Genomic DNA, 12,788 nt, shown 5'->3' on the forward strand with positions numbered 1-12,788 from the left:
ACTACAGAGAATATATAAAGATCTCTTGTATTTAATAAACAGATAAATGACCTAAATATAAACAGATATTTTACAAACGAATATATACAAAGGGCCAATAAACACATTAAAAGGTGTTCAACATTATTAGTCATCAGAGAAGTACATATTAAAACAAGTAGATACTACAATACACCCACCATAAAGGTTCAAAATCCATATATATAAAAGCCTAAGCTACTGTTATGATGGACCAACCGGAATGACCGGTCGCTATGTTGCGCACTGACCACCAGGGGGCAGATGCTCAATGCAGGAGCTGCTCCCAGCCCACAAGCTCCAATCTCCAATGGGGCCTACAGGTCAACCTCCTCGTCTTTCCCCCTGGCCAGAAGGCTCCAATTGCCTGATCAGGGCTGGGCCCTTGTGCTGAGACATGGAACGGGGAACCAGGGGTGGGTGGTGGCAGACACAGCCCTTTCCCAGGGGGGCCAAGGGCTGGCTACCTCCTCGGGGCTGGTGGTCAACCTCCAAAGTCCCTCCCCATGTTCCTCTCACAGCCGGCAGGCTCCAATCAGCCTGTTACCTGCCCACCGCAGTGATGATTGCCCCCTCCCCCACAGCAAGGGAAGGAGGAGGTGGGGATATGGGGAGGGAGGGAACCTGATTGGCTCTGATCATTGGCCAGGCCTAGGGACCCCACCCATGCATGAATTTCTTGCACTGGGCCTCTAGTAAAAAAATTTAAAAACTATACTAAAGATTTTGGTCAACTGGAATTCTCATATACTAGAGTCCTGGTGTACAAATTCATGCACTGGTGGGGTCCCTCGGCCTGGCCAGCGATGGGGGCCAATCAGGGTCATCTGGGGAGGGACTGAGGGAGGTTGGCCGGCCATGGGAAGTTGGCTATGGGAGTGCATTGACCGGGGGGCAGCTCCTACATTGAGCATCTGCCACATGGTGGTCAGTGCATTGTCACTGCAACTGGTCAGCTGGTCATTTGGTTGACAGGTCATAATGGTTGCTTAGGCTTTTATACATATAGATTGCTGGTGGGGATATAAAATGAAACCATTTTTCAGTGCCCTCTGAACTAAAACATACACTTCTACATGGTAAAGTAAGGAAATGTTTTTAGGTATTTTCCAAAGAGAATGAAAGCATATGTCCATACAAAAATGTACACAAACATTCAGAGCTGGTTTTTTTTTGTTGTTGTTGTTGTTGTTGTTTTTTAATAGCAATACTTATGTGAAAGAAGCTAGACAGAAAAGAGAATATTTTGTATGGTTGCATTCACATGAAATTGTGGAACAGGCAAAACTAATCTATAGTGACAGAAATCTATAGTGGCAGGTCAGTGGTTGCATAGGACAGAGGTGAAGGCACATAAATTCACTATACAAGGCACCAGGAAAATTGTTTGAATTGGTCATTTCAGCAATAAATATCAGTCTATTCCATTATTTATTTTCATGGATCCAAACTTAGTTCTATGAAATGTTTTTCATCATGAATTCATTAATCTGTTCAATTAAAAGTCTAATCTGGTTTGTGTACGTATAAGCATATATACACATTCTCTGTGTGCTGATTTCCTGGGGTAAGAGGACCACCTGCCATATCATCAGGTTAATTACAGACCTGAGGTAGCCTGAGTCTGGGGCTAGGGATGGTGAGAGTACTTATGCTTCTCACTGCAGATCTGGTCAGTGCAACAGCTCATAGCTGATAGGACAGAGTTGAGAGGCCCAAAGTCTGCACTCATATATGAAACTGATTGGAAAACCTTAACCAGTGACCTGTTAAATACTTTTAGAGTCCTTTCCCTGCGGTCTTCTCTCCCTCAGTGGCTGTGACTGAATCTAGCGATTGTAAATAGAAAGGTATGGACACCTCTGAGCCTGCCCAGAGAAATCACCTTTAGGGTTTCTCAGTTTTCTTGTCTTCTTTCCAGCTCCCAGAGCTCCTGTAACTTCAGTTATTTCATGAAAGAACCTCAGGGTCCATGAGTCATTTAGAGAACTCATTAAAAAGGACACAGTTGGAAAGTTGCCTCAAGCACCTTGACAAAGATTTAGTTTTTAAGTTTTAATTGATCTCAAAGGAATGGAAGTTATTTCAAGAGCTAAAAAGTAAGTGTCAGAAAAAATTCTCCTTGTGGACTTCATTAAAACTTTGCCACTCTTAATTATATCAGGAGCACTCTCAGCAGGCAGCTGCTCTGGAGACCACGGAGGCGCGTGGCCTTTTGGGGAAAGCCCTGGTTGCTCAGCAGTGAAGCCCCACACTTAATGCTTCAGTGGTGTGTGGAGACACCCTCCTTGGAGGCTGAAATTCAAAACATCTTATCAATGGGCTGAGTGCTTTTCCCATTCACACATTTAGGTAAGAGAATAACAAATCAAATAAACTGCAATATATTCCAGGCACAGTACTAAGACCTTTCTATGAGTTATTACCAATCATTAAAATAACATTTAAAAGTGAATATTTCTTTCCTTCCTGTTGATAAAAAAAGAAGCAAGTTCAATCAAGTGAAAAACCTCATCTGAGGTCACATAAGTGATAGCTTCCAAATTTAAAACTGATTCTAGCGCCTTTTACATTTTTCTGCTGACAGAGTCCAGCAAGAACTCTAGCATTCTCTCTTTAGAACTACTCATCCTCCCACACAACCATCCTATTTATTTCTTCTTTGGCAACAACAGGAAGACCAAACAGGGAAACATTAACTCAAGACATAATGAGAAAAGGTATAAGCTAGAACTTCTTTGAATGAATTAACATTACTCCAATATTAACATTTCCTGCTGCTAGCATGTCAGTCCCAGTTGCTATTATCCCCAGGTCTGAGTCCACCAGACCTGTATTAGTCCATTTGGATGCCTTTGTTGGTTCACTGATACAACAAAATCTTTCTGATACCAAACTGATGTCAAATTTAGTCAACCCTCTTGGTTCTGTAAGCTTCAACTAATACCCAAGGCTTGGAGGAATGGTTGGGTTCATAAGCATTCTACACTGTTTGTTTGGGTCTTTCAAGAGCTGACGCTCAGAGAAGATTGGATGTGCAAGGGAAACACCATGAGGAAAAGTGAGGAGGAATCCAGTGGAGGTGTGGAGAGCCATTTAATGAAGGTCTGATTCCTGTGAAGGGAGAGAGAAGAAAACAAGCCATGTGTATTACCTGGACTCACAGCTGGAAGCATGGTTCACTCAAATTTGGTAATCTGAAGAAGGTTTAATCCAGGATAGTGCAGAATCTTGGGCTGGTAATAAAACTCCTTTACAAACTGTAGGCCTAAAGAAGAGGAGATTGCTATTACTAGAACCTGGAGACAAAGAGGAACATGTAAAAAGAGTGACCTGATAGAAACTGGAATCCTAAATCAATTGGACCAGTTCACACTGAACCAGCAGGAAATGAATTGTGGATGAAAGGAGCCACATGCTAACTTGACAAGGTCATGGGAGGCCTGAGTGGCAGTCTAGCAAACTCAGAGACCTAAAAAAATCACAAAAGATGATCTGAAAATTAAATATTTAACTACAAACAGGTTATAGTGGTTGTCATGTCCTAGGCCGATATTTTCCCTGACAAAGATCAACTTAGATCTTTTACTGAGCCCGCTAGCCATTTTTCCTCTAAGATAACATATCTGTAAGATGTCTGGGTAACTTGTAACTTCCCTTTTGCTGGAGCCCCTGGGGCACAACCAAATGTGGTGGGCGCCAGGACAGATGCCTCAAATTCCTTCATTATCATGTTAACTGTTCCTGCACTCACCTAAGTATGTGTCCATCATTTTACTTTTTATCCAATCCCAGGTGTTTCCCACCGCTTTGCTTTATTTATCCCACCTCCTTAATCCATCACCAATGAATTTCATGTAACCCACCTATGTCCCTCCTTTGATTGTAATGTATAAATACAAATGTAACCCACCATTCTCTGGAACCTTATCTCAATTCGTTGAGGTTCTGCTTCCCGGCATATGTTGACAGTTTGTCTCAAATAAACTCACTACAATTCTTTACAGGTTTCAATTTTTTTTTTTTTTTTTTTAATGTTAACATAGTAAACATTAGAACTCCATCACCTCCCTCTCCCCAAGCTCTTGTCTTTCTTTCCAATGGACTAAACCCAACAAGAAGCCAGAGGGCAGTGAAGCCCCAGGGTGAGGTACATACAGATTGATCTTAATAAACACAGAGCAGGGCAGAAAAGGTGAAGTATAGATATGGAGGGGCAAAGGGAGGATGTTCACAGAGCATTTGATTTGTATGTTTATCAGAACTGGCCATGAATTTGGACTCTGTCACATCAGAAACCTCAGAGAATTTCACACATGTTGTATTTACAATTACTATACTTATAGATACAAATAATATTTTGAATAGTCATAAAAGGTACATGAGGTAATAGTGATGAGAAGCAGGAGAAAAAAGTCTTCAGAAAAGAATGCCAACTAATATTTGTGAAAAGTAATGACAGAATTTGAAAATCACAATTTTGCAGCCTACTTAGTAATTAATTCAGACAGTCAATGGATGCTAAAATTATTGGCTGAAATACTGTTAGGAGACAAGTCCTTCACATGATCTCCAAGACCCAAACTGCAGGACACTAATTCATTTCAAAGAAAGTGGAAACACTTAACCAAATCACCAAATTTAACATTATTGATAATGGGCAGACTGATCTCCTGTGCCTCCTGATACGATGCACTCCACAGAACACAACATAATCTATGTAGAATTCCTTCAAAAAAAGTGTTATCTCAACCTAGATATGATGAATCCAAATTTCAGGATATTTTACAAAACAATCAGCCTGGACTCATAAACTGAAAGACAAAAGTGGAGGAAACCTTTGAGATTAAATGAAAACAAAGAGATAAAAAAATAAATGACTGTATGATCTCTGATTGGACCATGAATTGAAAAATCACACAAAACAACACTAGAGTCATTAGTAGATAATATTATTGTATTGATGTTAAATTCTGTGAGTGTGATAATGGTATTGTGTTTAATATTTGCTTTTAGGAAGTACATGTTAAATTATATAGGGGTCATTTAAGTGCATGTGTATAAACTCTATTACAGTTAACCATAGTGTCTAAATTATACTTCTAAATATACATATATTTATTTTGTATGTATAATTACATAATTATATATAATATTGTTTTATATAGAAATTTATAAATATTTTAAATAAATATATGAGATTTATTAATGGTACATATAACATTTATTATAATAAATATTATATATATATATACCCTTTCAGGGTGGGGCAAAAGTAGATGTATAATTGTGAGTATGCAAAAGTTTATTCTTATATTATTATTATTATTTGATTATTGTATTATTTTCTATATGAAGAATTATAAACCTACTTTTGCCTCACCCTGTATATATTCTCCTCCTTAACTTCAGCACTGTTGACTAAATAATTTTGGACTGGATAATACTTTGCTGTGAAGGGCTGTCCTGCACATTATGGGATGTTTAGCAGCAACCCTGGTCTCTTACCAGATACTTCTCTCCTCCATTCATAACAATCAAAATTATCTCCAGACATTGTCATATGTCCCCTCAGAAATGGGCACAGAGTATCACTTTGATATCCAGAGAACTATCAAGAGAAAAAGCAAGATAGATAGATAGATAGATAGGCAGGCAGATAGATAGATAGATAGATAGATAGATAGATGATAGATAAAAATATGTCAAAATACTAACAATTAGCAATTATTAAGTATAAGAAGAGGACATATAGGTATTTGTTATATTAATCTTCCCAAAATTCTGTAGATTTAAAATTTTCAAAGAGAAAAGGGAAAAAAGAAAGAGAAAGGAAAAAAAAAAAAAAGTAGAAAAGGGCCACATATCAGGTGCCAAAGACTACTAATTTCAAATAATAGAATTAATACAGGCACTATTTTCCAAGCACAATTTTAAAAATAGAAAATACTACTAAAATAAGAACAATGAAATTCCACAGTATCTTAAAATTTTAATACAATGTGTGAATACTCTGTGAAGGAAACTTTAAAACACTGCTTAGTGATGCAACAACCTAATAAAAAAAAAATGTATCATCATTCTGAGTAGAAAGACTGAGCATTATAAGTATTCCAATTTTTTTAAGCAATTCAGTAAATATAAAGTGATCTCAAAGGAGTAACAGGATTTGTTTTTTAATTAGATAGGATGATGCTAAAAATCATACAGCAAAGTCAAAAGCATGAACAACCAGAAAATTATATAGAAGAAGAGTTACAAGGAAGATCAACCTTTTTGTATTTTCAAATTTCTTAAAATTTTAATAATAAAAGTGTGTTACTGGTGCACAACTAGAGAGATACGTCATGGATCAGGATTTTAAAAAATTGTAAAAAAATCAAATGTGCATTGGAATTTTTTTTTTTTTTTTTACCATGAAAATGTATCTTGTGAAACAAAAATTGATTAAACAATAAATGTACTGGAACCATTAAATGTACTGGAAAAATGATAAAACTGAATTTATGTCTCTCACTTCATACAGTTACATTTGCCAGATGTCCAAATCCATCCCCAAGACATGGATAGGGAAGATGTCCAAATCCATCCCCAAGACATGGATAGGGAAGCAAGGAAAACTTTTTCACTATATGTTCTTGAATTTTAAACTATGTAAGTGCATTAATGTTTTTTAAAAATAAAATACAAAGAGACTTTTTTATTATATTGATTTGAAATAGTGTATTTTTCTTATTATAAAGGTAACATGTGTTAGAAATGTGAGGAATATAGAACATATAGAAAATGTTCAAGCAAAAAACAAACAAACCTATAAATACCAATAAATGGCAATCAGCCTCGTTATTTCCTCTTCTTTTTATTTTAATTTTAATTTTATTTTTTTATTAAATTATTATCTGTGTACATATTTTAACATTGCCCCTCTCCTCCCATACATACCCTCTCTCCCCAGAGTCTGTGTCCATTGGTTGTACTTATATGCATGTATACAAGTCCTTCAGTTGATCTATTATTTCCCCCAGATCTCCCTACCCTCCCCACTGTAATTTGACAGTCTGCTTGTTGTTTTACTGTCTCTATATCTATCTTTTGGTTCATCAGTTTATAATGTTCTTTATTATCCATAAATGAGTGAGGTCATGTGGTGTTTCTCTTTCATTGGCTGGCTTATTTCACTCAGAATGATGTTCTCCAATTCCATCCAGGTTGCTGCAAATGATGAGAATTCCTTCTTTTTATGGCAGCATAGTATTCCATTGTGTAGATGTAACATAGTTTTTGGATCCAATCATCTGCTAACGGGCACCTAGGCTGTTTCCAAATTCTAGCAGATTGTGCTGCTATGAACATAGGGGTGCATATATCCTTTCTGATTGGTGTTTCTAGTTTCTTGGGATATATTCCTAGGAGTGGGATTACTGGGTCAAATGGGAGTTCCATTTTCAGTTCTTTGAGGAAACTCCACACTGTTCTCCACAGTGGTTTCCTCTTCTTTTTATGCTTCTATTTAACTTATTCATTTAATTACACCGATTTAAATAATACATAATATTCAATAATATTGAATGATTTAGGCATAATATTTTTTACTTAATTTTATGCCACAGTTCTTTGTTTTTATTTCTAATCTTCATTCAAAACATGCTGACAGAGAGAGAGAAAAGGAGAAAGAAAGAGAGAGAGAGAAAGAGAGAGAGAGGGAAGCATCTATGTACAAGAGAAATATGGATTGGTTGTCTTCTATATGCTCCCCAACTGGGGATCAAAACCACAACCCAGGTACATGCCCTGCTTTTCCTTGCCATTAATCCTCTAATAGCTTGTAGTTTTTGTTTTATGGAACCTATTATCTGAAATACACTTTTTGAACCAATATATTGTCCTTTAGTGAATCTCATTCTAAGGAACAAGTGCTCAATCATATAATATTGAAGTGTTTATCTTTTTTTCTCCTATATATTCATAATTTTTAATCTAACCACTATAATATATCCTAATATATAAAAACCCAGGATCTGTAACAACCGACCAAAGCCTTGACCAAAGTCAGTGCTGAGTTGCTATGGAGCCCCAGCACTGACTGCCGCCAGTGCTAGTGCTATGGCCTAGCACTGACTACCAGAGGGCTACAGATCAGGCCTGGAGAGAGGCCCAGAGAGAGAGGTAGGGTCTGATATGCAGCTTCCATGGCAGCTGTTGATCAGCAATTGCCTCTCTCTTTCTTTCCAGGTTTCACCAGCAGCCACAGCTCTGTTTCTTTCCAGGCCTCTGCGGGGGCTGCTGATCAGCCCTGCCTCTCTGATCAGGCCCAGAGATAGGCTCTGATATGCTGACTGGCATAAATACTAACCAATCAGAACCAAATCTGGGTGAACTGTGAGGAGCCAATGGCTGTAAAGGAGGCAGAGCTTTTGAAACTGACTGGCATAGAAACAGACCAATCAGAACCAATTTGGCCAGCAGGGGAGAGCAGTTGGGGGCAAGATCAGGTCATTAGGGGAGAGCAGTTGGGGGCAATCAGGCAGGCAAGCAGAGAGGATAGGGGCGATCAGGCAGGCAGACAGAGGGGTTTGGACAATCAGGCAGAGGCAGTTAGGGGTGATCAGGCAGGCAGACAGGTGAACAGTTAGGAGCCAGTGGTCCCAGATTGTGAGAGGGAAGTCCAATTGGAGAAAGGGCAGGTTGGGCTGAGGGGGACCCTCCCCCCTCCATGCATGAATTTCCTGCACCCAGCCACTAGTCAATATTAATAAAAGCATAATATGCTAATTAGATTGGATGTCCTTCCAGACAAGCTCCAGACGAAGCCAGGGCTGTGAGAGAAGCTAGATCCTAGGTGCTAGAGGGAAGGCTGGGTCCCAGGTATCAGAGGGAAGCTGATATATATATATATATATATATATATATATATATATATATATATATATAATCTGCCTAAGTGACCATGTGACCATTCGACTGTTTTACTGGTAGCTATGATGTGCACTGACCACCAGGGGGCAGATGCTCAACATACAGGCATGGAAATATGGAACAGACTGATGAATCTCAAAGGAAAGGGGGGAGGGTGGGGAGAGATTAACCGAAGATCTTATATGAATACTAGAGGGCCGGTGGGGTCCCTTGGCCTGGTCTGTGGGGATTGGGCCAAAAACAGCAGTGTGACTTCCCCCAAGGGGTCTTGGATTGTGAAAGGATGCAGGCCAGGCTGAGGGACCCCACAGGTGCACGGATCTGTGCACCGGGCCTCTAGTTTAAAATAATTTTAATTACAAACTCCAAGATAATACCTTTCAATACATTCACCATACTCTATTTATTGATTCGATTTTATGGTTTATTGTTTACCTTCTCACATCAAATTGGTTGAAAACACTTTTTAATATTTTATTTGTACCAGCATTCATTTCACTTTAAATAGTCAATGTACTCTTATGTCATCTTATTCCTACGGCCATTGTCCCCTAAATATGTCTTGCTCTGTCTTTCCCATTGCATTAAATGTTCCTTGCTTCTCTACCTGCCAAAATCCTAAACAGTTTTTAGGATTTAATACAACTTTCACCTTCTTTAAAAAACTTCATTTTTTTATTCACTGAAATCTTAGCAAATTTTTTAACCTTATGAATTTATAAAAGTTTTTGTCTGTATATTTTATCAGGAAAGTATTACTCATATTAAATAATTCAAATATTTTATTGTCATCTTTTACATATCAATGTCTTATATCTCCACATCAGTAGTAAATTATGTGAGTGTATGAACAATGATTTATAATTCTTAGTATCTCATCTAAAAGTTTATTTAATATAATAGTAGCTCTGCCTTATGCAGACATTAAGAAACACCTTAAATTATCAAAATCTCAAGTTTATCAACTTGTATAATGAAGAGTTTAGACCCAAATATTTTCAAGGATTCAGACTAACTCTCCAATGCCAATTGTTGAAGCATTTCTCATACTTCCCACTAGATGGTACCAACACCAAATAAATACTACTGGAGAAAAACGAACTATTTTTTTTTTTTTTTTTTTTTTTTTTTTTTGTCGTAAAAGTGAATAATCAGAAAAGGTAGCCTGTTGTGTACATTAGTTATAATTTATGGAATAAAATATACAGAATGATATATTTTTATTTTTTTAACTGGAGAGATAATTGGTAATAAATAATTTTATGAGAATTCCCCAAATAACATTATTTTGAGTAATGGTTATAAAATCAATTCAAAATACCTTATTTAACAAGTATTTACTGAGTGTCTACCCTGTACAAAAATATGATAGTTTGAGGCTACCCAAAGACAAATCATACATAGCTGCATTTATAAGGAAAATGAGACCTGCATTTTAAAAACCATAATAGAAGTGAAAAAAAATGGGAATGTTCAGAAGGCACAGGTGTTACTTCAGCTGCAGAAATCAGCATTGATTTTCATGGTAATTTGATATTTTAGGTGAATTTTGAATTATGGATTCAATTTTTTAGTGTCATAAAAAAAGGAAAGAGGTTGAAGCAGATAGACAGTTTCAAACTGAGGTCTTTGGACTTTATTCAGTAGATAATGGGGCAAAATCGAAGTTTCCACACAGTTTCATAATCAGAACTGTGTTTGTAAAAGTGTGTCTGCTCACGGAAAGATTGTAATAGCTCACTTATAAATGGAACCTAAAAGTCATATACCTGTACATGGGAGCACAGAGTAGGGTGGCGACTGACAGGGGGTGGAGGAAGGGAGAAATGGGGAGTTGAGATCAAAGTGTACAAAGTCTCAGTAATAAAAATTTTAAAAGCTCAGGAGGTCTACCACACACATAGTGCCTATAGCTAACAACACCACATTGTATACTCGAAATTTTCTAAGATGATAGACCATATGTTAAGAGCTCTTATTACAAAAATAACAATAATGATTAATAATAAAAAGGGATCTGAAGAAACTTTTGGGATGATGGATATGCCTATGACCTTTGTGGTGGTAACAGTTTCATGGGTATATACTCACTGAGTTATATATGTTAAACATGTACAGCCCTTTACATGCCAATTGTGCTTCAGCACAATGTCTTTTGGTGTTTGCTTTTAAAAAGGTACTGCTGGTTGTGTGGCTACTTGATGAGAATGAAAGCAAGGAAGATATGACAGTATATTCACATGAAGGTTATAATGGCTTGAAGATGAATGGATGGATTCATGGCATCAAGGACATGAGGAAGAATGGATTGAAGTGGAGGGCTAGGAAATGAAAACAAAGATAATGACTGAATAACAACTGGAGAAAACTGCAGTCAGTTTTAGTTTTGTGTATTATGAGGGAATGAAAGATCATTAATTTTGAACATCCAGAGTTTTAGCAACTGACACTACAACTTCTCTCAATACATCTTTTTTGGGGGGGTTCTGCTCCATAACAGCAGCAGTCCCAATTCCTGTTTTTGTTTGTCATTTGTTTGTTTGTTTGTTTGTTTGTTTTGGCATGCTGCACGTGTGCTCATGATTTGTTAAGTAACTATATCTGTTGGGTAAGGCTTGTACCTGCAGCACCACCTAAAGCAGGTTATTCAGAGCTGGGTCTCTGTTGAGTCTGTCAGTAACAGCTACAGAAATATGTAGGTCTTTTGGATTCTTAGGAACCTTTTCGAGACATTTAGAGTAATATTGGAGAAATGCCCCACGTGGCCCCAGTAAACTTCTTTGTCCTTCTGTCCCTTTCCTTTTCCTCAAAAGCAGAAACTCTCCCTTTATTCATTTCCACTTAGATTCACAATGTTAATCACACACTAACCACACACCTGGAGCTGTGACGGACTCAGGGGCACAAAGATGTTAGACAAGATGCCTGCTCCTTTGAGCTCAGAGAAGAGAATGCAGACCACAGACTGTACCTCTGCAGGAACAGGAGGCCCCAGAGAGAAAGGTTCCTGGAGGAAGTGATGCCTAAATTGAACTAGAAAAATAAAACAAAAAATGCCTAACCACATAAATGAAGATGGAGGAATGTTTTAAGCACAGGAAATGTACACAAGGCGGAGAAGCCATGTTGTATTTTAGAAATGACAGGAAGATTGAGAATGTAAAGCGCTGGTGGCAGGATCAGGCATGCCCTTGCAGACGCAGGTGCTGAGATGGAAGCAGCAGCCGAACACAGCACAGAGCACCCGGGACAAAGTGGAGGAACCCAACCCATCTTTGCAGCTGGTGGAGAAAAACACATGTATCTTAAAGGGGAGGAGGCAGGAGCTCATTAGCATTTTAATTTAGGGAGGAATTATTTTACCTTAGAAACAGCAATAGAGCACTTACTAAACAGAAAATAAGAGGTAAGTGAAAGAGGAGGAGGACCAGGGTGAGAAGACAGAGATGCAAAAAACATGCCATCCATCCACTCCGAGACAAACACTTCTTTTCTTTTTTACCTTTTTAAAAAATTTTATTAAGGTATTACATATGTGACCATATCTCCCCATTGCTCTCCCACCCGACTCCCGTACATGCCCTCACCCACTGCTGTCTCTGTCCATTGGTTATATTTATATGCAGGCATACAAGTCTTTTGGTTGATCTCTGCACCTTATTGTATCTATGCCTGCCTATATTTTCCTTATTTATGATTGACCACATGATCTCAGCACACTACAAGAATATTTCAGTGTCTCAGTCTAGACATAAGCAAAACATTGTAAATGTGAAATATGTTTTATGCAAACTTATAACTGCTGCTTTGGCCAGCCCTGGATTCTGAAGCCTTGCTGTTACTATGACAACCTG

At 37.8% G+C, this 12,788-nt stretch overlaps 1 protein-coding gene across 1 annotated transcript in view; it reads right to left on the bottom strand.

Moving 5' to 3' along the window:
* The window catches only part of LOC311629356 (uncharacterized protein), a gene marked incomplete at its 5' end in the record, with an annotated part of 44,726 nt that overhangs the window by 14,453 nt on the left and 17,485 nt on the right, over positions 1-12,788 (bottom strand). Inside the window, one exon of the mRNA XM_084897316.1 lies at positions 3,202-3,317. Within this exon, the coding sequence (XP_084753442.1) occupies positions 3,202-3,317 (116 nt within the window). The remainder of the gene's footprint in view (positions 1-3,201; positions 3,318-12,788) is intronic.

The sequence above is a fragment of the Pipistrellus hanaki genome, assembly GCF_964339955.1.
Source record: "Pipistrellus hanaki genome assembly, chromosome: 10".
Classification (NCBI taxonomy): domain Eukaryota; kingdom Metazoa; phylum Chordata; class Mammalia; order Chiroptera; family Vespertilionidae; genus Pipistrellus; species Pipistrellus hanaki.